This window comes from Ooceraea biroi, chromosome 13 (genome assembly GCF_003672135.1).
Source record: "Ooceraea biroi isolate clonal line C1 chromosome 13, Obir_v5.4, whole genome shotgun sequence".
In the NCBI taxonomy this organism is placed as follows: domain Eukaryota; kingdom Metazoa; phylum Arthropoda; class Insecta; order Hymenoptera; family Formicidae; genus Ooceraea; species Ooceraea biroi.
This window is the reverse complement of record NC_039518.1, coordinates 1,262,040-1,287,662: the sequence shown is the minus strand read 5'-3', so window position 1 is coordinate 1,287,662 and position 25,623 is coordinate 1,262,040. Positions and strand designations below refer to the sequence as shown.

The 25,623-nt window shown below is 39.2% G+C and overlaps 1 protein-coding gene across 2 annotated transcripts; it reads right to left on the bottom strand.

Annotated features, from left to right (window-relative positions):
* Positions 1-4,824: 4,824 nt before the first annotated feature.
* Positions 4,825-24,574, bottom strand: LOC105285316 (ribose-phosphate pyrophosphokinase 1). 2 transcript variants are annotated; one of them, XM_026974647.1, is made up of 7 exons: positions 24,331-24,574; positions 16,553-16,760; positions 15,693-15,876; positions 14,362-14,424; positions 10,147-10,370; positions 9,743-10,076; positions 4,825-5,861 (listed from the first exon to the last, which is right to left on the bottom strand). In XM_026974647.1, exons 1-7 carry the CDS (start codon positions 24,395-24,397, stop codon positions 5,769-5,771), a joined length of 1,173 nt encoding a protein of 390 aa, XP_026830448.1. In that variant the 5' UTR covers positions 24,398-24,574; the 3' UTR covers positions 4,825-5,768. The 2 variants fall into 2 exon arrangements, with proteins under 2 accessions (XP_026830448.1, XP_011347759.1); XM_011349457.3 differs by lacking the exons at positions 14,362-14,424; positions 24,331-24,574.
* Positions 24,575-25,623: the final 1,049 nt, after the last annotated feature.

Below are 25,623 nucleotides of genomic sequence, written 5' to 3'. Positions count from 1 at the left end.
ATTTGCATTTCGTTGATCGCCAGGCAAAAAAAGAAGTCTTTTGTCTCGGATTGTTACCGGGGATGAAAAGTGGATCTATTTTGATAATCCGAAACGCAGAAAATCATGGGTGGATCCAGGCGAACCATCAACATCCACTCCGAGACGCAATATTCACGGTTCAAAAGTAATAGTGTACTATGAGCTGTTAAATCCGCACGAGACTGTCACGGCTGATCGTTATCGACACCAATTGTACAAGTTGAAGCAAGCATTGGACGAAAAACGACCACCAATTGCGAGTAAACGACGGAAAGTGATTCTTCTCCGTGACAACGCTCGACCGTACGTTGCGTTATCAATGAAATAAACACTATTAGAGCTTGAATGGCAAGTCTTCTCCGGACATTGCTCCATGCGATTATTACTTGTTCCGGTCGATGCAACACGCTTTAGAGGATACACACTTTGATAATTTGGAAGAAGTGCGAAAATTCGTCGACGAATGGATCAACTAAAAAGAAGAGTGATTTTATCGTGGTGGAATCCATCTCTTGCCAGAGCATTAAATGTTGATCGTACAACAGTTGCCAAACATTTACATGAAATGGGAAAAATTCAGAAGGAAGGGAAATGGGTTCGACATGAATTATCGGAAAGTGCCATTGCGAACCGGTTGAACATTTGCATTTCGTTGATCGCCAGGCAAAAAAAGAAGAGTCTTTTGTCTCGGATTGTTACTGGGGATGAAAAGTGGATCTATTTTGATAATTCGAAACGCAGAAAATCATGGGTGGATCCAGGCGAACCATTAACATCCACTCCGAGACGCAATATTCACGGTTCAAAAGTAATAGTGTACTATGAGCTGTTAAATCCGCACGAGACTGTCACGGCTGATCGTTATCGACACCAATTGTACAAGTTGAAGCAAGCATTGGACGAAAAACGACCACCGATTGCGAGTAAACGACGGAAAGTGATTCTTCTCCGTGACAACGCTCGACCTCACGTTGCGTTATCAATGAAATAAACACTATTAGAGCTTGAATGGCAAGTCTTCTCCGGACATTGCTCCATGCGATTATTACTTGTTCCGGTCGATGCAACACGCTTTAGAGGATACACACTTTGATAATTTGGAAGAAGTGCGAAAATTCGTCGACGAATGGATCAACTAAAAAGAAGAGTGATTTTATCGTGGTGGAATCCATCTCTTGCCAGAGCATTAAATGTTGATCGTACAACAGTTGCCAAACATTTACATGAAAGGGAAAAATTCAGAAGGAAGGGAAATGGGTTCGACATGAATTATCGGAAAGTGCCGTTGCGAACCGGTTGAACATTTGCATTTCGTTGATCGCCAGGCAAAAAAAGAAGTCTTTTGTCTCGGATTGTTACCGGGGAAGAAAGTGAATCTATTTTGATAATCCGAAACGCAGAAAATCATGGGTGGATCCAGGCGAACCATCAACATCCACTCCGAGACGCAATATTCACGGTTCAAAAGTAATAGTGTACTATGAGCTGTTAAATCCGCACGAGACTGTCACGGCTGATCGTTATCGACACCAATTGTACAAGTTGAAGCAAGCATTGGACCAAAAACGACCACCAATTGCGAGTAAACGACGAAAAGTGATTCTTCTCCGTGACAACGCTCGACCTCACGTTGCGTTATCAATGAAATAAACACTATTAGAGCTTGAATGGCAAGTCTTCTCCGGACATTGCTCCATGCGATTATTACTTGTTCCGGTCGATGCAACACGCTTTAGAGGATACACACTTTCATAATTTGGGAGAAGTGCGAAAATTCGTCGACGAATGGATCAACTGAAAAGAAGAGTGATTTTATCGTGGTGGAATCCATCTCTTGCCAGAAAGATGGGAAAAAGTTATAGAAAACGAAGGAAACTATTTTGATTAAGGTATTCATTCATTATCATATTTAAAATACATGCGTTTTTGAGCAAAAAAAAGCCCTCAAAACTAAATCACACCCCTAATATATGTCGTGTTTCAGGAAGCAAATGTTAAGCGAACAACAAATATGGAAAACGCGAGTAAAGTACAATAATTAACCCTTTCATTGCTAACTCTAGCCTCCCTCATTTGCAAATTTTCATGGACTTCCCACACTGGGGTTCAGCTACCTCACGTCGAACATTTAGTTAAAAATATAAGAAAAGATCAACTGATTTTAAGTCACTTTTTTCCATCGATACGCCACACATCAAGGAATATGCCTATGTATAGGAAAATTTGAAAAAGAAAGTAGTTTGTAAAATATTCGCTTGTGAAAAAGATCACATTCGAAAATCGTGAATTGCTTTATTTTACTTGGGGTTTCAGGCACCCCTGTGTGGGATTAAGCTAGGGTTAAGAATTCTAGTTGAGCCTAACAACAGAGCTTGATATTTGATTAGTCTAAGCGATACTGTTTAGTCTTTGTCTTGCTTTGACAGCTACGTCAATAACAATATGAAAATCAGAGTCACAATGTTCGCGGCAAAGCGTAGACTCAACCGTCTCATGTAGCGGAGCATACTGATGGCCAACTCTGCCGTAACGAAAGGGTTAATTACACGCTTTATATTCACGTTTTGTATCCATTCTGCATTCCCGTCTCGGCACAGCAGCATCAACCATGATTGGCACTCGAGGACCTAATTACGGCCTTTATTAGTGCCTCCGATCTGCCTTCTTCGACCTCTTTCCTTGGCGCTTTCGCTTGGTTCCCCATCCAAGAAGATCGCCGGAGCAAAGAAAGCGTTAGAAAAAAGTTGGCAAGCGTAAGGAGAAAGGGGAGGAAGGAACGGAGAGGGTGCCATTGTCTCCGCACTACCGCAGGATCTCGTTAGCCTACTTTTCTGTCTTCCTCTGTGATCCTCCAGGCGTGCGTCGTTTCCCTTTCCGCGTGCGACGCGCGACTCCCCGTCCTTTCCACTTAGATGATCATTCTCCTCTGACCGCTACCCTTCGTTTTCCGCCTATTATCATCGCCCTTCTCTTGTAACTCGCATGCACATCGTTCTTAGATCCCTCGCCCTTTTAAGACCTCCTCCTGTTTCCCACGTCTTCCCGATCTTCCGGTCCTTACCTTAGATCTACCTTCCTGTTGCCCGTTTCAAAGTAGTACTTTTTATAACTGTTGTGTCTAGAACACGATTCGTACGTTAAATGCACTTTTAGGACACTTTGCCCGTGTGGCTTGCGCGAAATCGCGAAATGGAACAAGACGCGCGCGGAAACGCGAGAGCCGGGGAGAAAATATAAAGCTCTACCTCTCGCGCGTTATACGACGTAGCTCGTAAACGCTTTTTTCCGCGCATATTCGCACTGGATCTTCAGGAGCGTATCCTCGTGGCAGGAGAAACGTCGAGCTATCATCAGCAGCCGTGAGGAACACGCGGGCGGCAGTTTTAAAAGGGCCGGTCTCTCGCTCTCTGATATTATCGCCGCTTATGGCACGCGCAGGATTACGTTTAATTCTGGCTCGTCGTTTATTAAAAAGATCGTTCCTTTGTTCGCGCGCCGTGAAACTCGACTTGTAGAAACGAGAGCCCTGAGAGAGACGGTAGGCTGTCTCTCAGATATCACCTGAACGCTGCTCGCGCAAAATTAATTTTCTTGAATAAAGAGACGAACAAGAGACGAAGAAGAAGATGTGACAATGGGATTTAGCGTGACACCGGCCGAAGAGACGAAATCAAACGCTCACGTTTCGTATTTCGATATTCTACGATTAAGTAAATGTTGCGACATTCTTTCACATTTATGAATTCCTATGTTATGTGTCGGAAGATAAAGCTAATCGCTCGAGGCATGCCACGAAAAAGATGTGTGTGCGTGCCTACTTGGGGAGATGCTATGAAGAATATTTGTAGGAAACAATTTCAGGTATAAGAGATTCTTGTTTTGAGGGACATTTCGTTCGAAACTTAGGCAGCCAGAGTTTTGCAAGTGGGCTTTAACGTGCCACGAGAGAGAAAGCGTGTCTGTTAAAGTGGGAAATGATTCCGTCGGACACCGATATCCTCGTGACGCACACGCCTCCCGTCGGTTTGGGACCTGTGTTGCACTGACGTACGCGGATGTGTCGAATTATTGTCAACGTGCAAAATCGCGTGAAACCCAAGTATCACGTATTCGGTCACATACACGAAGGTACGACGAAGTTTTTAAGCGCGAGGTCGAAATAAAAATTATTCGAGCTACATAATTTTGTGTCTTGCAGGATATGGTATATCTTCAGACGGCAAGATAATATATATCAATGCGTCGACGTGCGATTTGAATTATCTGCCGAATAATCCACCAATAGTATTTTGATATAACATTACCTCCCGGTGTTCAAAAATCGTGAACCATCAGCCGAGGTAATATATCCAACGCTATCGACCTACGCTTCATTGCACAATGTTGCATTATGAAGTTTCGAATTTTGTAAACTAAAGAAAATCGGTGTATGACCGATATAAAAATACGTATGGAAGTTTCTTGCCTTAATTTTTCAACCACACGTGTATAAAATATATCGTATGAGTTATCAATTTGCATTCAATTGTCTTTCATTTTCACACGATTTTCTAATAAAATTTCATAATACAATTCAATATGTTGTTCTTCGAATAAAATCAAATCCTGTGAATTCTCCTCTCCATTTTCTAATTTTGCGATAAAATACAATCGTAAATATTTGTTAAGAGAATATGAACGTTCAAGTAACTTTTAATAAACTCGATACTCGGTAAATAATAAAAATCAGATTTTATCAGAATGCACTGCTTGACATAAATAATGGTAGTTCGCTATTCAATAAGTAGACACGAAAGTAGGGCCATGTTTTACTTTTCATACATTTATTGCAATACTCACACGAATAACAAGTGGCACTTTTTCGTTGAGTAAGAAGAATTTGCAATCATGTGTTGTCATGTTAAACTAAATTCATATATTGGTTCGCGATTGTTTTAATAAAAGCGAAATTTGTATATTTATTACTACATTCATTTTGATATCGTCAGTAATTCATTACGCTAAATACGGTCAGCGCCATTTCTCTATTGTATATATGGTACTTGTAACGCGATAGACTCTCTTTCTCCCTGTCTCTCTCACTCTAAATAGTATAATTACGAAATTTTTCTTGCCGACTTCCGTATCGATATATGAAAAATTCTTCCCTACAAGTATTATAAATCTCTAAGATTTATTTAAATACGAGGTCCATGTTAGCAAATTATCTGATAGATCTATGTGCACTGATATGACACTTTAATCGTGGTGTGCCGACACCACGATTAATTAAATTACTATTTTGCCATTGTAACAGATCAATCATGTCCACAACTCTGATCATTCTTCCTTAATTGAGAAAGATAAAAAGGATAAGCTATAATATTATAAATTACATAGAGCTGAAGCTATAATTTTGATCGCAACAAAACTCTAAAATATCATTACATTTTTCTATCGTAAAAGTTTTTCAAGAAAACATGTCTATGTATATATATATATACAAATTTCTCTCTTTCTCTCTCTCTAAAAATTCATCACGATTTCGATCTGATTACTGTCACAATTGTCACTCAGAAATTCATGAAAAAATAGAGCAAACTATAAATCTCAATTTAGAATTGGGACACAGAAAATAGGTAAGCCAGCCTGCTGGCTGGCAGGCGAACGTAGTTATCTTTAGCTAACAATAACAATAAACAATTAATGTAAAAAGAGTACTCATTCTTCTTACATGGCTTGTAAGGTAGATCACGAAAGATTTTCATCTAATACGGTACATTTGAAAACAGGTACGATACAGATTCACCGTTATGAGTCCGCCTCACGGCCTCAGCAAACATCATCGAGACGTCGATACACTGAAAAATGGAACGCTTGGTGAATTCTTATGCAGCTTTTTGATCAATTAAATTATTTTCTAGTTAAGGGGGGAGCCTGCTTTAGAACGCTGAAAATAAGGTATAATTTTACGAATGTTTTTGGAGAAACTATACAGCGGATCATTATAAAACTTTGATGCATTTATTAGTGCATGTTTAAAGATGAAAAAAATTATTTTTTGATTTGAATATATCGCCTGTAGAGGTCGTCCTGGAGGCATCTTAGTGCAGCCGGCATTGCAAATTGGTGAGCATTCTCCTGCCTCCAAATTTCTCCAAACTGAAAAATTGAAATATCTTCTCGTTATTTATGAATTCCCATCGTCGATGAACCAAAGAGAGAAGAAAAAAGTTGAAAAGTGCCAAAATGGTGGCGCTTAGAACACAAAAGTACGATTTTTAGGCAAAGTTGTTGAACTTTTTCATGCAAAAGTAATGTTTTTATGAATATTAAAGGTTCATCGACGATGGGAATTCATAAATAACGAGAAAATATTTCAATTTTTCAGTTTGGATGAAATTTGGAGGCAGGAGAATGCTCACCAATTTACAATGCATTTATTAGTACATGTTTAAAGATAAAAAAAATTATTTTTTGGTTTGAACATATCGCTTGTAGAGGTCGTCCTGGAGAAATCTTAGTGCAGCCGCGTCGCCGGCATTGCAAATTGCTGAGCATTCTCCTGCCTCCGAATTTCGTCTAAACTGAAAAATTGAAATATGTTCTCGTTATTTATGAATTCCCATCGTCGATGAACCAAAGAGAGAAGAAAAAAGTTGAAAAGTGCCAAAATGGTGGAGCTTAGAACACAAAAGTACGATTTTTAGGCAAAGTTGTTGAACTTTTTCATGCAAAAATAATTGTTTAACTTAATGTTTTTATGAATGTTAAAGGTTTTTTCGACGATGGGAATTCATAAATAACGAGAAAATATTTCAATTTTTCAGTTTGGATGAAGTTTGGAGGCAGGAGAATGCTCACCAATTTACAATGCATTTATTAGTACATGTTTAAAGATAAAAAAAATTATTTTTTGGTTTGAATATATCGCTTGTAGAGGTCGTCCTGGAGAAATCTTAGTGCAGCCGCGTCGCCGGCATTGCAAATTGGTGAGCATTCTCCTGCCTCCGAATTTCGTCTAAACTGAAAAATTGAAATGTGTTCTCGTTATTTATGAATTCCCATCGTCGATGAACCAAAGAGAGAAGAAAAAAGTTGAAAAGTGCCAAAATGGTGGAGCTTAGAACACAAAAGTACGATTTTTAGGCAAAGTTGTTGAACTTTTTCATGCAAAAATAATTGTTTAACTTAATGTTTTTATGAATGTTAAAGGTTCATCGACGATGGGAATTCATAAATAACGAGAAAATATTTCAATTTTTCAGTTTGGATGAAATTTGGAGGCAGGAGAATGCTCACCAATTTACAATGCATTTATTAGTACATGTTTAAAGATAAAAAAAATTATTTTTTGGTTTGAACATATCGCTTGTAGAGGTCGTCCTGGAGAAATCTTAGTGCAGCCGCGTCGCCGGCATTGCAAATTGCTGAGCATTCTCCTGCCTCCGAATTTCGTCTAAACTGAAAAATTGAAATGTGTTCTCGTTATTTATGAATTCCCATCGTCGATGAACCAAAGAGAGAAGAAAAAAGTTGAAAAGTGCCAAAATGGTGGAGCTTAGAACACAAAAGTACGATTTTTAGGCAAAGTTGTTGAACTTTTTCATGCAAAAATAATTGTTTAACTTAATGTTTTTATGAATGGTAAAGGTTTTTTCGACGATGGGAATTCATAAATAACGAGAAAATATTTCAATTTTTCGGTTTGGATGAAGTTTGGAGGCAGGAGAATGCTCACCAATTTACAATGCATTTATTAGTACATGTTTAAAGATAAAAAAAATTATTTTTTGATTTGAATATATCGCCTGTAGAGGTCGTCCTGGAGAAATCTTAGTGCAGCCGCGTCGCCGGCATTGCAAATTGCTGAGCATTCTCCTGCCTCCGAATTTCGTCTAAACTGAAAAATTGAAATATGTTCTCGTTATTTATGAATTCCCATCGTCGATGAACCAAAGAGAGAAGAAAAAAGTTGAAAAGTGCCAAAATGGTGGAGCTTAGAACACAAAAGTACGATTTTTAGGCAAAGTTGTTGAACTTTTTCATGCAAAAATAATTGTTTAACTTATGTTTTTATGAATATTAAAGGTTCATCGACGATGGGAATTCATAAATAACGAGAAAATATTTCAATTTTTCAGTTTGGATGAAGTTTGGAGGCAGGAGAATGCTCACCAATTTACAATGCATTTATTAGTACATGTTTAAAGATAAAAAAAATTATTTTTTGGTTTGAATATATCGCTTGTAGAGGTCGTCCTGGAGAAATCTTAGTGCAGCCGCGTCGCCGGCATTGCAAATTGGTGAGCATTCTCCTGCCTCCGAATTTCGTCTAAACTGAAAAATTGAAATGTGTTCTCGTTATTTATGAATTCCCATCGTCGATGAACCAAAGAGAGAAGAAAAAAGTTGAAAAGTGCCAAAATGGTGGAGCTTAGAACACAAAAGTACGATTTTTAGGCAAAGTTGTTGAACTTTTTCATGCAAAAATAATTGTTTAACTTAATGTTTTTATGAATGTTAAAGGTTCATCGACGATGGGAATTCATAAATAACGAGAAAATATTTCAATTTTTCAGTTTGGATGAAATTTGGAGGCAGGAGAATGCTCACCAATTTACAATGCATTTATTAGTACATGTTTAAAGATAAAAAAAATTATTTTTTGGTTTGAACATATCGCTTGTAGAGGTCGTCCTGGAGAAATCTTAGTGCAGCCGCGTCGCCGGCATTGCAAATTGCTGAGCATTCTCCTGCCTCCGAATTTCGTCTAAACTGAAAAATTGAAATGTGTTCTCGTTATTTATGAATTCCCATCGTCGATGAACCAAAGAGAGAAGAAAAAAGTTGAAAAGTGCCAAAATGGTGGAGCTTAGAACACAAAAGTACGATTTTTAGGCAAAGTTGTTGAACTTTTTCATGCAAAAATAATTGTTTAACTTAATGTTTTTATGAATGGTAAAGGTTTTTCGACGATGGGAATTCATAAATAACGAGAAAATATTTCAATTTTTCGGTTTGGATGAAGTTTGGAGGCAGGAGAATGCTCACCAATTTACAATGCATTTATTAGTACATGTTTAAAGATAAAAAAAATTATTTTTTGATTTGAATATATCGCCTGTAGAGGTCGTCCTGGAGAAATCTTAGTGCAGCCGCGTCGCCGGCATTGCAAATTGCTGAGCATTCTCCTGCCTCCGAATTTCGTCTAAACTGAAAAATTGAAATGTGTTCTCGTTATTTATGAATTCCCATCGTCGATGAACCAAAGAGAGAAGAAAAAAGTTGAAAAGTGCCAAAATGGTGGAGCTTAGAACACAAAAGTACGATTTTTAGGCAAAGTTGTTGAACTTTTTCATGCAAAAATAATTGTTTAACTTAATGTTTTTATGAATGTTAAAGGTTCATCGACGATGGGAATTCATAAATAACGAGAACATATTTCAATTTTTCAGTTTGGATGAAATTTGGAGGCAGGAGAATGCTCACCAATTTGCAATGCCGGCGACGCGGCTGCACTAAGATTTCTCCAGGACGACCTCTACAGGCGATATATTCAAATCAAAAAATAATTTTTTTTATCTTTAAACATGTATTAATAAATGCATCAAAGTTTTATAATGATCCGCTGTATAGTTTCTCCAAAAACAATTCGTAAAATATACCTTATTTTCAGCGTTCTAAAGCAGGCTCCCCCCTTAATATCCGATTTTTGTTGGTAGTGTGACGAGACGATTACCTGAATCTTTGGGCAATCTTTCATGTGACCGTCTTGGGGGATAGTGTTGGTCACTACTACAGCTTCGAAACAGGCATTGTTAATCCTACTGATGGCCGGACCACTGAATATACCATGCGTGAGTATCGCGTAAACTTTCGTGGCACCAGCTTCCAACAGCTTCTCCGCTGCGTGGCAGATGGTACCACAAGTATCGGCCATGTCGTCGACCAGAATCGCGACCCTGTCTTTGACGTCTCCGACCAATACCATACTGGCGACTTCGTTCGCCTTTTTCCTCTCTTTGTGGATAAGGGCAAACTCGACGTTCAGTCGATCCGCGATAGATGTGACCCTGCGAAACGGCAAATAATTAATGTCTTCGATGGAAATCACTGTTTTCATTCTCCTCCGATTTTACTTACCTCTTGGCACCACCCGCATCGGGGGAAACGATGATGCTATTTCGCCATTCAACGATATTCTCCTTGATCCATTTGAGGACAGCTGGTTCGGCAAATAAATTGTCTACGGGGATGTCAAAGAATCCTTGTATTTGACTAGCATGCAGGTCCATTGTAATAATATGGTCGGCGCCAGCAACAGAGAGCATATTCGCCACTAGCTTCGCGGAGATCGGCGCGCGGCTCTGTAAAATACATTTCGACAGGTAAGTTTTGAGAATTCGGACGAGCCCCTCAAGTCCATTTGCAACTGGAAATCCGTCCTGCAATTTAAAGAAATTGCTATTAAAGGTTCTTGAAAGCATGCCGAAAACATGTTACGAGAAATTGAGAAAGAAAACATTACAAAGCTAGTCTGTTTATTACCTTTTTGAGGAGCTGAATAAAAATTGTTTTTTAAAAGCTACGCCATTAATTTATCTCGACTGTCCGTACAAGTCTTTTTTGGAAGATACAAAATAGTTTTGTAAAAGGAAATTGCCAAAAGAGATTTTCTTTTTCAGAGGGGACAAAATAATAATATAATGGCCGTGTACTAGAATTTCTCTATAACTAATATATTCAGAGAATATATTTTTTTCACGGGGAAACGACGTTGCAAATGCACCCCAGTTAGACTCTCAATACTACTGTAAGTGAAGCAAAATATCGAAAATTATGAACGCAAAACGGAACACAATGCATCTCGGTCCTCATGTAACAAAGGGCGATACGAGATGAACAAGAGGGCAAACGTTGGACAATCGTTCGTATGGGATATATAATAAGTATGTGTAATACACAGATATAAGAGTAAATTTCGATAAACGAATGCGTCAATATCACGGGTGCATTTCTTAACATTTTATGTGCACAATTACATGAGAGAATTTAGTAAACTCGTAATATATCCGTACATTAGTACGTTGTTTTCGACATAGAGAAATGCATTGTGCAGAGATGATGAAATCTTTTTAGTAAATCAATACTTGCTTAATGAGCGCGGAATTCACAAGTTATTCATAACTGTTATAAAGGTATCTTCCCACAAATCGGTATTATATTCATGAGTCATTACCAGTATAACGACACTGACATTCCTATGATACTGAAGCATTAATGGGATAGACAATTAGTACACTCGGACAATACATCGGTTTAAGCTACAATAATTAGTACCCAATGAGACATTCATGTGCGTACCCCACTAAAAAAAAAAAAACAAAAAAACCAACTAATTGCAGACAATGTACCGCTATTATATTAATATTTTGCCCTCTCATTCGCGGATATCAATAATGCTCTGACCAAAATGTTTCATTCATTCATTCATTCATGGGGATACCACTGCGCTGGTGTGTAGCAACGATATTATTATTATTATAAGTTTGGTTAGTCCTACAAAGAAAGTTCTTATCTCTCAGTTGAAAAATGTAATATTACAAATCGAACGTGGTTCATTGATCATTGCAAACGCTGCACTCGACAATCTTCGTTGCTATTATTATACTCACTGTAGGCAGGTCAGGCAGAATATCCTGAAAATACCCAACTCTATTCAGAAACTTCGAAAAATGTAGTTGCAAAATTCTTTCCACTAAGCAATACATATCTTTGATATTTTCTTAAGATATAATCTAGAGATATAACTAATGGCAAGTGATAACTGTCTAATGGCAGCTCGTTCCAAGTTGTAACGGTTTTTAGGTTCACCTTGTAATTATCATCATATTATTTTCATGCAGTACCCAATTAATACCTAATTAAGGGGTGCCCATTTCTGTTGCAGATAAACACACGATACCATGCAAATAAATTCCTTTTGTTTAACATGTAAGTAAGTACGCGCCAAATGTACGCCGCAGTGAGAAATATAGAGAGCAACGTACTTTTACAACCTTTTACACCTTTTTACAACATACTTGGTACGTAAAGTTAGTCAAATGAAATGTATCAGAACTTAAACTCTGCGATTGTTGTCGTTTCGATAACAAAAATGCGCACAAGACCCCCCTCAGAGAAATCTAGCACGAGTTTTGCAACACCCATCCGGGTTATCTAATTTCTGATAACCCTGTGTCATTATTGAGCAACATGCTTGGAACATATGCAATTGCTGTGCTCAGAGGTCTAAACCGTTTGCTGTTTGTTTCGTTGCAAATACGTCTTGTAATCGCGTTGATGCTGATACTACACTGCTAAAATATGTATGTGCATATGTAATGTAACATTACATCTTGCAATGGTATCTATATCTTCGTTTATTTTTCAAGATGATACGTTATGTGCTGATACTAAAAGATGGATGTTTGTTTTAAAATGAGACTTTGATACGACACGAATCTGATTCGATGTAACGCGTGTAGAACTTTAACTCATGCTCGATTTGTATGAGGCATAGATGATTATATAAATGATATAATTTACTTAAAATCGTGATTTCGATATAAAATGTGGAATGGAATTATCGCAAATTTCACTCATTATTCATGCATCGCTCTTGCAAATTCTATCAACAATATTATCCCTGCATATATACAGGGTGTCCCATTTTATATTTGTCAGTAAAATATTTCGATACGACGTCGTTTCAGAGAAAAATGTTTCAGACAAAAGTTATATGGCTTCGAGGGGGCAAGATGATGATATTCTCAATTTAATTGTAGATGGCGCCACTTTCGAGATTTCATCATGGCAGCCATTTTTTTAAATGGAAGTCGATTTTTCTCTCTAAGTGAAAGTTGTAGCTGATAATGAGACGAATACAACGGTTTTTTGTTTTTTGAAATTGGACCATTTTTCAGTGAGTTACAGCGTTCCAAAGTATACTGTTTTATAATTTAAGTATACACATAAACCAAATCTTGTATCGAAAAATGTTTCTTACAAAAGTTTTATGACTTCAAGGGGGACATAAGATGCTGCCACTGATTTGACCTTGGGTGCACCTGTCAAGGTTTATGTGAAGGTTAACTTTTTTTTTAATGGATCTCTTTATTTCTCATTATACAGTCTTGTAGCTTACCTCGAGAGCTTTTCAAAACACTATAATAAAGTATTTTTTCGTCGACGGGTGACGTCTGTTTGGATACCTTATTCGATACAGTCTTTCAGCTGCACGATACATACGTTGACACTCACCTAATATTAAGAGAATGTCAACAATTTCGTTCCAAGAATAGTCGACCATAATTTTTAATCTTATAAACGTATAAAATGAACTTTGTGTTAGAAAAGCTGGAAAAGATGTAAAATGTAAAATGTGATTTGATTCTATGAAATGACGGGTGACGTCTGTTTGGATGTCTCGTTTCGTGTAGACTAACAAATAACAGTGTTGAAAACAGCAAATGTGTGAGTGTAATCAGCGATCTCAAAACCTGTCTCACCAAGAAGTGATGAGAAGCCGAATGTGGGCTACTAAAGTTAGCAAAGCACGGACCATGGAGAGACGCTATAAACTTTGAAACGCTGTAACTCACTGAAAAATGGTCCAATTTCAAAAAACAAAAAACCGTTGTATTCGCCTCATTGTTGGCTACAACTTTTACTTAGAGAGAAAAATCGACTTCCATTTAAAAAAATGGCCGCCATGATAAAATCTCGAAAGTGGCGCCACCTACAATTAAATTGAGAATATCATCATCTTGCCCCCTTCGAACCAAACGACTTTTGTCTGAAACATTTTTCTCTGAAACGACGTCGTATCGAAATATTTTACTGACAAATATAAAATGGGACACCCTGTATATTTAAACTACATCTCAGTTTCACCATTTGCTTTCTGATAAGAGACTCGCATAAAAAGCAGTATCTTTTATACATTTGGTTAATCTTTTAAGTCATATATATCATTTATATAAAAACTACCCAATCTTATCCATTAAAGATTAATGTCCTTGTTAGTTTTAATCTTGCGCATCACCAGTAAAAGGTACACAGATATTCCCCCTTTTCCCTTAAGGAGCGTAACATAAGCTAAATTAATCAGCGAATGGTGAAATTCCTGTAACACATCAACGTATACTATACTGTTGCAGCAACCCAATGACAAAAAGTCAGCAGAGTACAAGCGCATTTCGTATGATGAGAAATCGAGTTTTGCGTTCCAATAATGATATTACTCCGCTGGTTTGTTGCAAACAAGCTATGAAAGATTAAATAATAGAACAGATAAAAGGAACCGCCGCAAGTTACCCTGAATTTCCACTCGTTCGACTTCATGACAATCTGATTTTTAGAGTCTCCACCGTCACCGCCCTGCGAAGATAGCACATTAAAAAATATAGCTTCCTCTTCGAGACAATGCTCCCTCCTTTTTACGTCCGTCGTCTTCGCTACCAAAACTTAGATTAGATTACAACATAATAATAAAAAGTTAAGTAAAAATTCAAATAAACACGTTGCTTGTATCCACCTTACTCGGCTCTTACAAAATGAAAAATATTTCTTATCGGAACATTCGTTGGAATACTCAATAGAACAGTAGGTAAAATATTCTTGAGCGATAACATTCACGTTCAAGATAGTTCGAAATTTACCTATATGCATGATTCTCTAATACTTTCTCTTTACTGTACCTATGTCAGCTATGTTAATAACATTGAAATATGTGAAACGTACTACGTCGCATCATGTGATTGTAATAAAGCAAGAAAAAAGCGTACGTAATTATTTAAACTTGTACTATCATCGCGCACGTGCGCAGACACACACTCACACATACTTAAAAGTTCTGTTTGAAAAATTATCATCCACGCAAATTGCATTGCATTACGGTTTTTAAAGTCGCATATCAGTACTATTTTTATATTATACAAGTGGAAACGTTAATATTCCTTCAGCTAGAAGAACAGACTGTATAATTATGTTAATTGACAGATTAATCAAATGCATATTAGTAGTAGTGTGATGAATGTTACAGAGATCATTGCAGCATCTACATATAGACATACAGAGATATATATATATATTCTGCAATGATTACGTAAACTGTGCAGGAATATAGTCTCGATCTAGAGTGTAACAGATGTTCCTTAAAATATCTGCCTGGTTAGAATATCTTTTACATTTTACATTATTACACCAAAGAATTATATGTACATACAATTTTATAAATGCGTATTACATTGTGTGTATGATGTTTAGCATTTAATATGTAAAATCCAAAATAGTTATTAGTTTATACAGATAGTAGACATAAAGATAATAATCGAGAAATAAAGAAGAGAGATAGAGAGACTTTCACAAATAAAATCACATAATTTTCAATGCATGCATGTCATGTGTTGTATATTTATTGTTCGCTATTTCATATTGTAAAATTAGAAATGGTTCATTGTGCATCGTTGATAACTATGTGATGGATTACAAGTATATACATCAAAAAATATTCTACAAAAGCAGATAATATAATATAAATGTTCACTTAACTTGTGTCTATTATGTCTAGCCTATTTTTAATTAAATTTAAACTACTTAAGGCAAAACTCTGTCGAAATGATGACGAGTTTATCCTTCTCTCTTACCTTGTCTTTTTTATCCTGCCTTGCATAGGGAAAGCAAGGAATGACTGCTGTAACTCTGGATGCGGATGCGATTTTGCAGGCATTGATCATAATCAAGAGCTCCATCAAGTTATCATTCACCTCGCCGCTTCCACTTTGCACAATGTACACATCTTCCCCACGGACAGACTCCCCTATCTCCACGCTGAATATTATGAAATTTTATGTTAATTTCATAATGTCAGTTAGTTTAAAACGATACAAAACAGAATAAAATCTCAAGTTGGAATTTTCAGATAAAGATATACAGAATCAGAGTTATTCTTATAAAAGCACATGTAAATATGTCAATATATAATAAGAGTCATTAAACTTTTTTAATGACTTTTATATATTTTTTAAATCGATATTACTCGGCATTCGAAAAACCGCCGAAGATTTTCTCGACGTTTCTCCGGCATTCGCTTGGCGCACGTGTTACGTCCGCGAGCAGCGTGTCGCGAGCTGCGAAAAATCTCAATGTCACGGGTGCACGTGGTGTTTTTCGTAGCAGTCGCGACGAAACGCACTACGGCAGGAATCGACGGATTAACGCGGCATCGTCGAGTTAAAGAATGAAGGGATTTTAGGCGGGATGATTGGAGCTCTCGGAACGAGATGGGGTGCGTGGCGCGCTCGCTCGCACGCACGCCGGCGGGGATGTTGGGCGAAAATGCGCAAAACCCGGAGGCGAGGATGCGGGAGACGACAACGCGTTTCGCGGACGGCGAATCGCCGGGGTCCGCGCGCGATGACACGTGGTCGCGGCCACGCACGGACGCACGCTTAACTGGCAATAAAACGCGCGGCGTGGCGCCCGCCGTTTACAGCGCGACCATTACCATGTCTCGAGGTTGCTGAATTTCTTCGTGACAACCTTGCCGATGTCGATGCCGAGACGGTCGACGATCCGCTGGGCCAGATCCGGGTGCGAGGTCCCGCTGAAGACCTTGATGTTCGGCATTCTGCTCTGCAAGACACGCACGCGAGAGCTCTCCAAGTTTGCGCGTAACAAACTCTTGGCACGCACTGGCTGCGACACAGGCATCACTACAACAGAAACCACCGGAGCGGTTCGGCCAATCGGTGATCGCGCCTGTGCCGGACGTGACGTCGCCGGATTACGCTCCGCCTACGCGCGCGCAACGCCGGCACGAGTGCGTTCTTTTCCTTATCGCGCTACCCCTACTTTCCCGATTTTCGTGGTTGCGAGGTAACGCGATACGATCCGATAGCGTCGGATCGGGCTCAGCCGACGTTGCGTAAATCGTCGCGCGGGTTGCGACATCGCGGCGCTCCATCTCGCGCGCGACCGCCGCGATGATCGATACGGTGGCGCGACCCGCTTCGCGCGTCGCCTTCCGATTTCCGCTCCACTATTTTCCCCGGTTTTCTCGGTTACCCGCGCCGTGTCGGCGTCCCTCGTGCGCGCGACGTTCGCCCGTCGCGAGCACGCGTTTCCATCCTCCGCGCTGATCCTTGTCGCGCGAGAACGGCGCGACCATCATCCAAGTATCTCGCAGCTGACGATTCGCGCCGTGATCATTCTCCCGCCCATGGTGGAAGTAACAAGGTGTGCTACTGCGCAGTATTTCTACTGACCAATAAGAGAGCGTGACAAGAGTCCGCCATCTTGAATAATTTAAGTGAATTAAAAAAAAGATTCGGATAAGAAAAGGATTAAATAAAAGATCTTTTGTGTGTACTTATGGAAAATATATTGGGTTGGCCAAAAAGTAATTGCGTTTTTTTATACAGGGTGGCCCATTTTAATTTATACAGTCGATTTTTTAAAAAACTAAAAGAGATACGAAAAAATGTTTCAGACAGACATGTCACGATTTCGAGGGGGACATAAGATGATACCATTGGTTTGACCTTGAATAGTCGTTTGAAGGTCACGCGAAGATCACCTTCAATTTCTTAAATTGAAACCCCAACTTTTTATTGCAGATTCTTATTCTCCATCGAAAAGTAAGTAACTTTTGTCTGAAACATTTTTCCGAAAAATGTCATCTTATGTCCTTAAAATGTCCTCAAAACTCATCTTGAAGATCATTTTAAGGACATAAGATGACATTTTTCGGAAAAACATTTCAGACAAAAGTTACTTACTTTTCGATGGAAAATAAGAATCTGCAATAAAAAGTTAGGGTTTCAATTTAAGAAATTGAAGGTGATCTTCGCGTGACCTTCAAACGACTATTCAAGGTCAAACCAATGGTATCATCTTATGTCCCCCTCGAAATCGTGACATGTCTGTCTGAAACATTTTTTCGTATCTCTTTTAGTTTTTTAAAAAATCGACTGTATAAATTAAAATGGGCCACCCTGTATAAATAAAAGGCGAATTTTTCATGGGAAACAAAAACTTTATTAAACAATATATTGTCCATTTTGTTTGATTATCTTTTGCCATTTTTCAGGCAACTTCATCATTCCGCGCTCAAAAAAGTTCTTATCTTTTTCAGCAAAAAACAATTCCAACAACGATTTCATATCCTCATCAGCAGTAAAGGTTTTACCATTCAAGGCGTTTTGCAAAGAACGAAACGAATGGTAATCTGATGGTGCCAGGTCTGGCGAATATGGTGGATGTGGTAACACGTCCCATCCAAGCTGCAACAATTTTTCACGAGTGACCAAACTTGTACGTGGTCTAGCGTTATCATGGTGAAACGCAACACCTTTGCGATTCACCAATTCTCGACGTTTCTGTTTGATGGCATCAGTTAATTTATCCAGTTGACGACAGTATACGTCTGAATTAATGGTTTGATTCCTTGCAAGCAGCTCAAAATACACAGTCCCACCAGACTGACAGCATAATCTTTCTTTGGTGAATATCTGCTTTTCAAGTGCTTTCAGCAGGTTCATCACGCTTGCTGCACGATCTTTTTCGTTTGACGTTGTTGTAGACGATCGATTTTTCGTCGCCTGTTATACGTTTCAAAAATGGATCATTTTCCTCACGTTTCAAAAGAGAATCGCAGACGTCAATACGCTTAGTGAGATGAATTTCTTTGAGCTCATGTGGTACCCAAATATCGAGCTTACTAATGTATCCAAGTCGTTTTGAATGGTTTTCAACACTCGATTTCGATACGTTAAGATTCTCAGCAATCTCTCGTGTCGTTAAACGCCGATTGGAATCGATCAGTGCCTTTATTTTGTCATCGTCAATTTCGATTGGCCTTCCTGAGCGTGGTGCATCTTTCACATTAAAATCTGCAGATCGAAATTTAGTAAACCAATTTTGACACTGCCGCAGTTTTAAAGCATCTTCGCCATATATTGGGTTGGCCAAAAAGTAATTGCGTTTTTTTTAATATAAATAAAAGGCGAATTTTTCATGGGAAACAAAAACTTTATTAAACAATATATTGTCCATTTTGTTTGATTATCTTTTGCCATTTTTCAGGCAACTTCATGATTCCGCGCTCAAAAAAGTTCTCATCTTTTTCAGCAAAAAACAATTCCAACAACGATTTGATATCCTCATCAGCAGTCAAGGTTTTACCATTCAAGGCGTTTTGCAAAGAACGAAACGAATGGTAATCTGATGGTGCCAGGTCTGGCGAATATGGTGGATGTGGTAACACGTCCCATCCAAGCTGCAACAATTTTTCACGAGTGACCAAACTTGTACGTGGTCTAGCGTTATCATGGTGAAACGCAACACCTTTGCGATTCACCAATTCTTGACGTTTCCGTTTGATGGCATCATTTAATTTATCCAGTTGACGACAGTATACGTCTGAATTAATGGTTTGATTCCTTGCAAGCAGCTCAAAACACACAATACCTTTAAAGTCCCACCAGACTGACAGCGTAATCTTTCTTTGGTGAATATCTGCTTTTCAAGTGCTTTCAGCAGGTTCATCACGCTTGCTCCACGATCTTTTTCGTTTGACGTTGTTGTAGACGATCGATTTTTCGTCGCCTGTTATCATACGTTTCAAAAATCGATCATTTTCCTCACGTTTCAAAAGAGAATCGCAGACGTCAATACGCTTAGTGAGATGAATTTCTTTGAGCTCATGTGGTACCCAAATATCGAGCTTACTAATGTATCCAAGTCGTTTTGAATGGTTTTCAACACTCGATTTCGATACGTTAAGATTCTCAGCAATCTCTCGTGTCGTTAAACGCCGATTGGAATCGATCAGTGCCTTTATTTGTCATCGTCAATTTCGATTGGCCTTCCTGAGCGTGGTGCATCTTTCACATTAAAATCTGCAGATCGAAATTTAGTAAACCAATTTTGACACTGCCGCAGTTTTAAAGCATCTTCGCCATATATTGGGTTGGCCAAAAAGTAATTGCGTTTTTTTTAATATAAATAAAAGGCGAATTTTTCATGGGAAACAAAAACTTTATGAAACAATATATTGTCCATTTTATTTGATTATCTTTTGCCATTTTTCAGGCAACTTCATGATTCCGCGCTCAAAAAAGTTCTCATCTTTTTCAGCAAAAAACAATTCCAACAACGATTTCATATCCTCATCAGCAGTCAAGGTTTTACCATTCAAGGCGTTTTGCAAAGAACGAAACGAATGGTAATCTGATGGTGCCAGGTCTGGCGAATATGGTGGATGTGGTAACACGTCCCATCCAAGCTGCAACAATTTTTCACGAGTGACCAAACTTGTACGTGGTCTAGCGTTATCATGGTGAAACGCAACACCTTTGCGATTCACCAATTCTCGACGTTTCTGTTTGATGGCATCGTTTAATTTATCCAGTTGACGACAGTATACGTCTGAATTAATGGTTTGATTCCTTGCAAGCAGCTCAAAATACACAGTCCCACCAGACTGACAGCATAATCTTTCTTTGGTGAATATCTGCTTTTCAAGTGCTTTCAGCAGGTTCATCACGCTTGCTCCACGATCTTTTTCGTTTGACGTTGTTGTAGACGATCCATTTTTCGTCGCCTGTTATCATACGTTTCAAAAATCGATCATTTTCCTCAGGTTTCAAAAGAGAATCGCAGATGTCAATACGCTCAGTGAGATGAATTTCTTTGAGCTCATGTGGTACCCAAATATCGAGCTTACTAATGTATCCAAGTCGTTTTGAATGGTTTTCATCACTCGATTTCGATATGTTAATATTCTCAGCAATCTCTCGTGTCGTTAAACGCCGATTGGAATCGATCAGTGCCTTTAGTTTGTCATCGTCAATTTCGATTGGCCTTCCTGAGCGTGGTGCATCTTTCGCATAAAAATCTCCAGATCGAAATTTAGTAAACCAATTTTGACACTGCCGCAGTTTTAAAGCATCTTCGCCATATACATGACATAACTTTTTATGAGCTTGCACAGCGTTTTTCCCTTTTCGGAAGTAATAAAACAAAATATGACGAAAATGTTCTTTTTGATTCTCCATTTTGAAATCGACGGCAAACAAACAATTGTTAACGAAATCGTGTACTTTCTTTTTCTAAAACAAGCTTGAACTGTGAGTTGTTAACCTACATAATGAATTTGCGGTTTAGAATGAAGTTAGTTACATTTCAAGACATGTATGTCCATCTATTGGAAAAAAAACGCAATTACTTTTTGGCCAACCCAATAGTTTTTAAAATAAAATACAGGGTGTCCAAGACCTACCGTATCACCGGTTAATGGTAGATTCCTGAGGTGATTCCGAGACGAATGTTCCTCTTACAAAATGTCGAGGGTGGCGTAGTTTCGGCGCTACGAAGGGTTGTAGTTATCCTATCCTTGTGTAGAATTTTCCCGCGTTCAGTGACGGTGGGTCGAAGGGGTCTCGCGCATCGTTCATACTTCAATTTGAACAGCCGCGAAAAATTAAGATCAAATTGAAGTGTGCGCGATGCGCGGGACCCCTTCGACCCACCGTCACTGAACGCGGGAAAATTCTACACAAGGATAGGATAACTACAACCCCTCGTAGCGCCGAAACTACGTCACCCTCGACATTTTGCAAGAGGAACATTCGTCTCAGAATCACTTCAGGAATCTACCATTAACCGGTGATACGGTAGGTCTGGGACACCCTGTATAGGTAGGATCTCACGTAAAAATGACCGATCTTTATATTGCGAGGTCTTAAAATGTTGAGAACAAACCCGAGCTAGATAAAGAAATTTTAAATAATGTATTTTATTATATTCTATTATATTTAATTTGTTAAATTCCATTTACCACCTTTCAATATTGCATATATACATACCGTTCTTTGCATTGACATTTTCTTTGCAAAGTCTTTTCTACTGCGCAATCATTTCTTCATTTTTTGGAAATGAAAAATACCTAACATGTTTATTATTTCGTGACGTGTTTTTACACTGTTTAAACGAACACGACGGCATTGTGCGATGTGCGAACTCTGAAACAGTGCATAACCTGTGTCGTGACCACGGTCTTACATACAGGTCTGGAAACTACCTCTAATTTCAGTGGTGGGAGTATGGCCGCTTTTTGAAGACACATTTAGTTTCTAGCATAACCACTACTCGTCGCTGTCATCGATGTCCGCAGATAAATATAACCTGAAAAACCGGAGATAAGAACCCACGTGTGTTCATGACTCTTATTGAAAAACGGTTATTTACTACAAAAGTTATTGAAATGACGAAATGGTGTGCGGTACCGAATTGCAAGACCGGCAGTAGAACCGAGCAGAAACGTTCTTTATTTCGAGTGCCGAAAGACATTGTTACTTGGAAAAAGTGGGAAAAAGCTATTACCCGCAAAAATAAAATAAAAAGATAAAGGACAGATTTAAACATAAAATCCTGATGGAAAAAATATAATAAAATTTTGCTAAAATGTATTTGAAAATCTCTATCAATTGATCCCGGTTCGTTATCATTTCATCATAAATTTTCAAACTTTTGGAATATAAAATTTATAATAAAATACGAAAATTTCTAATAAAATATAAAAATTTATGATGAAATGTTAATGAATCGAGGTCAATTGACAGAGAGTTTCAAATACATTTCAATAAATTTTATTACATTTTTTTCCATCACGGAAGGATTCGTTTTTATTCACACTTAATTTTGAGATTAAAAACTCAATTTTATTTCATATACATATTTCACTAATTCATTTGTAGTCTTAAATTATTTAAAGCGTTATTAATTTATCATATTGTTTTGTGAAGCCTGCGAGTGGAATAAAGACAGACAGACATTCCCCCGGCCTCTGACGTCCCTCGTCGCCCTGCGAACATCGATCGCAACGCCTCTAGTGGCTACTAAAGAAATAAAAAGCGACACACAAAATGATCCATCTCCACCTCTGAAGTTTCCAGACCTGTGTGTAAAGGCCTGTGTCCACGATCCAAGAACTTTGTCAAAGTTCTAGTTCCGAGAAATGTGTAGCCAATGAACTTACAGTTTTTACATAAAAGCTGCATGTTGATTGGCTACACATTTCTCGGACCTAGAACTTTGACCAAGAACTTGGATCGTGGACACAAGGCTTAAGACCGTGGTCGTGACACTTTCGTTTACATTTATTATCGCGTTGCTATTGGTTGCTATTTGCAAAATGGCGACAACTTGGTGCTGCGCAGAACGTGACGAAATTCGTCCGAGATAATAGCACACCTCGTTACTTCCCCGTGCTCCCGCCAATCCCGCGACGGCGGTGGATCACGTGTCGGCGCGAGCGCGACGCGACCGGCTGAATTGCCGCCGCGCGGTACGACGTGAATTTAGGCGAAATTCGAATAATGCGGAGCGTAGGGTGACAGTCAACTTTCGTTCATCGAGTGTGGCGCCGGCGGCGGGGCTGATAGATCGAGTGATACGTTGTGCGCGTGTGCGTGTCCGCGTGCATGGTGTGACGTCCATGCGTGTGCGTGCACACGACGACGGCGTGAGGCTCTGGGCACGCACGGGTTGGGGAACGACCGCGCGCACCACCGTCACGACCTACCGCCGCAAAGGGCGAGACGGGCGAGATCGCTGAGTCGAACGCATCGCGCGACCGACGGCTTCGCGTCGCGACGGTTAAACGGCACGCGGGGAGCGCGCGGCTGGACGCGCGTGGTTCATCTCGTCGCGACGACACGATGACAACGTGCTGTTAACCGTCCTGACAATTCGGGGGAGCTATGGCGAACATCGCGGCGCAACGGATCAAACGGGAGTTCAAAGAGGTTATAAAGAGCGAGGAGGTGAGTGGGAGCAAGGGGCGCAGCGCCCGCGCGACCTCGTCTCTCTCCCGAGATCTGTAAACCGCGCTGCACACCGAGAGCGTCACGTACGTTGCGGTTATGCAACCGTCGCGAGCGAGCGATCCGCGCCGACCGAAGCTCGAGCACCTGTTTGCGCATCATCCCAACTGTCAACTGTCACCTACGCGTCCCGTCTCCTTCACCTGGTTCCTCGGGAATAACATAGCGAGTCGACATAACCTCAATCGTCTCCCGCCGAGAGACGTTTCCTCGTGTTTTTGTCATTGAAACTGATCGTCTCGTAAATGGCAAAGACGTTCTTTCGAGTTCGCGTCCGCGAACGACGGATTTACCGTGGTCTGCGGATGATACGCACGTCAACGCGCGGCACAATTACATGCGTCGCCTCCGCGTGCTGGATGTCAACAGACTGAATGTAGATGCTAAACGTACTCACCACGGTGCCCGGGATCTCGGTTGCACTGGGACCCTTGGGTAGCTTTGCACTTCTTCAGATTGCTCATTCTGTCCTCGTATCACCGTCCGTTGTAACAAAATATCGCCACATGCCTCGCAAGCAGCTGAATCGCAGTCGGAATCACATTACGAGCGTCGTGACGCTACCACGAACTATCGCTATCGCATAAAGTAACGGGGATCTCCGTTATCATGCTCGAGGGCCATAGGTTATTCTGATTACGCGTTTCTTCTGAAAATGATTGCGACGTGACGTAGTACCACACGCGAACTTTTATGAGAGAGCATAGTTTGGCAATGTGTTTGTCGGCTCCATAAAGTCTATCTGCAATTGCGCAACTGCCGTATTAGTCGACTAGAAAACGGAAATCATTGGAAAATAAGTATCGCATATATCAAAACTGTTCTGTTGCTGCATTCCCATCATTTGAAGTACTCTTAAATTCGACTGTTTTTTTTCTTTATAAGACGTAAAGTTTCAGTCTTGTTTTATAAATTGCAGCTACTTCATTCATTCGCAATTATACGAAATTGTTATGACATATATAATGGGTTGGCCAAAAAGTAATTGCGTTTTTTTTTATATAAATAAAAGGCGAATTTTTCATGGGAAACAAAAACTTTATTAAACAATATATTGTCCATTTTGTTTGATTATGCTTAAGGGGAGCCTGCTTTAGAACGCTGAAAATAAGGTATATTTTACGAATTGTTTTGGAGAAACTATACAGCGGATCATTATAAAACTTTGATGCATTTATTAGTACATGTTTAAAGATAAAAAAATTATTTTTTGATTTGAATATATCGCTTGTAGAGGTCGTCCTGGAGAAATCTTAGTGCAGCCGCGTCGCCGGCATTGCAAATTGGTGAGCATTCTCCTGCCTCCAAATTTCGTCTAAACTGAAAAATTGAAATATGTTCTCGTTATTTATGAATTCCCATCGTCGATGAACCAAAGAGAGAAGAAAAAAGTTGAAAAGTGCCAAAATGGTGGAGCTTAGAACACAAAAGTACGATTTTTAGGCAAAGTTTTTGAACTTTTTCATGCAAAAATAATTGTTTAACTTAATGTTTTTATGAATATTAAAGGTTCATCGACGATGGGAATTCATAAATAACAAGAAAATATTTCAATTTTTCAGTTTGGATGAAATTTGGAGGCAGGAGAATGCTCACCAATTTACAATGCATTTATTAGTACATGTTTAAAGATAAAAAATTATTTTTTTTTGACAATATCGCTTGTAGAGGTCGTCCTGGAGAAATCTTA

Coding starts and splice junctions, on each gene's coding strand:
- LOC105285316 (XM_026974647.1), bottom strand. CDS start 24,397: ATGAGCAATCTGAAGAAGTGCAAAGCTACCCAAGGGTCCCAGTGCAAC. Junction 14,425..15,692: donor GGCAGGATAAAAAAGACAAG/GTAAGAGAGAAG, acceptor CTATCTTCGCAG/GGCGGTGACGGTGGAGACTC. Junction 10,371..14,361: donor CGAACGAGTGGAAATTCAGG/GTAACTTGCGGC, acceptor TGTATTTTACAG/AGCCGCGCGCCGATCTCCGC.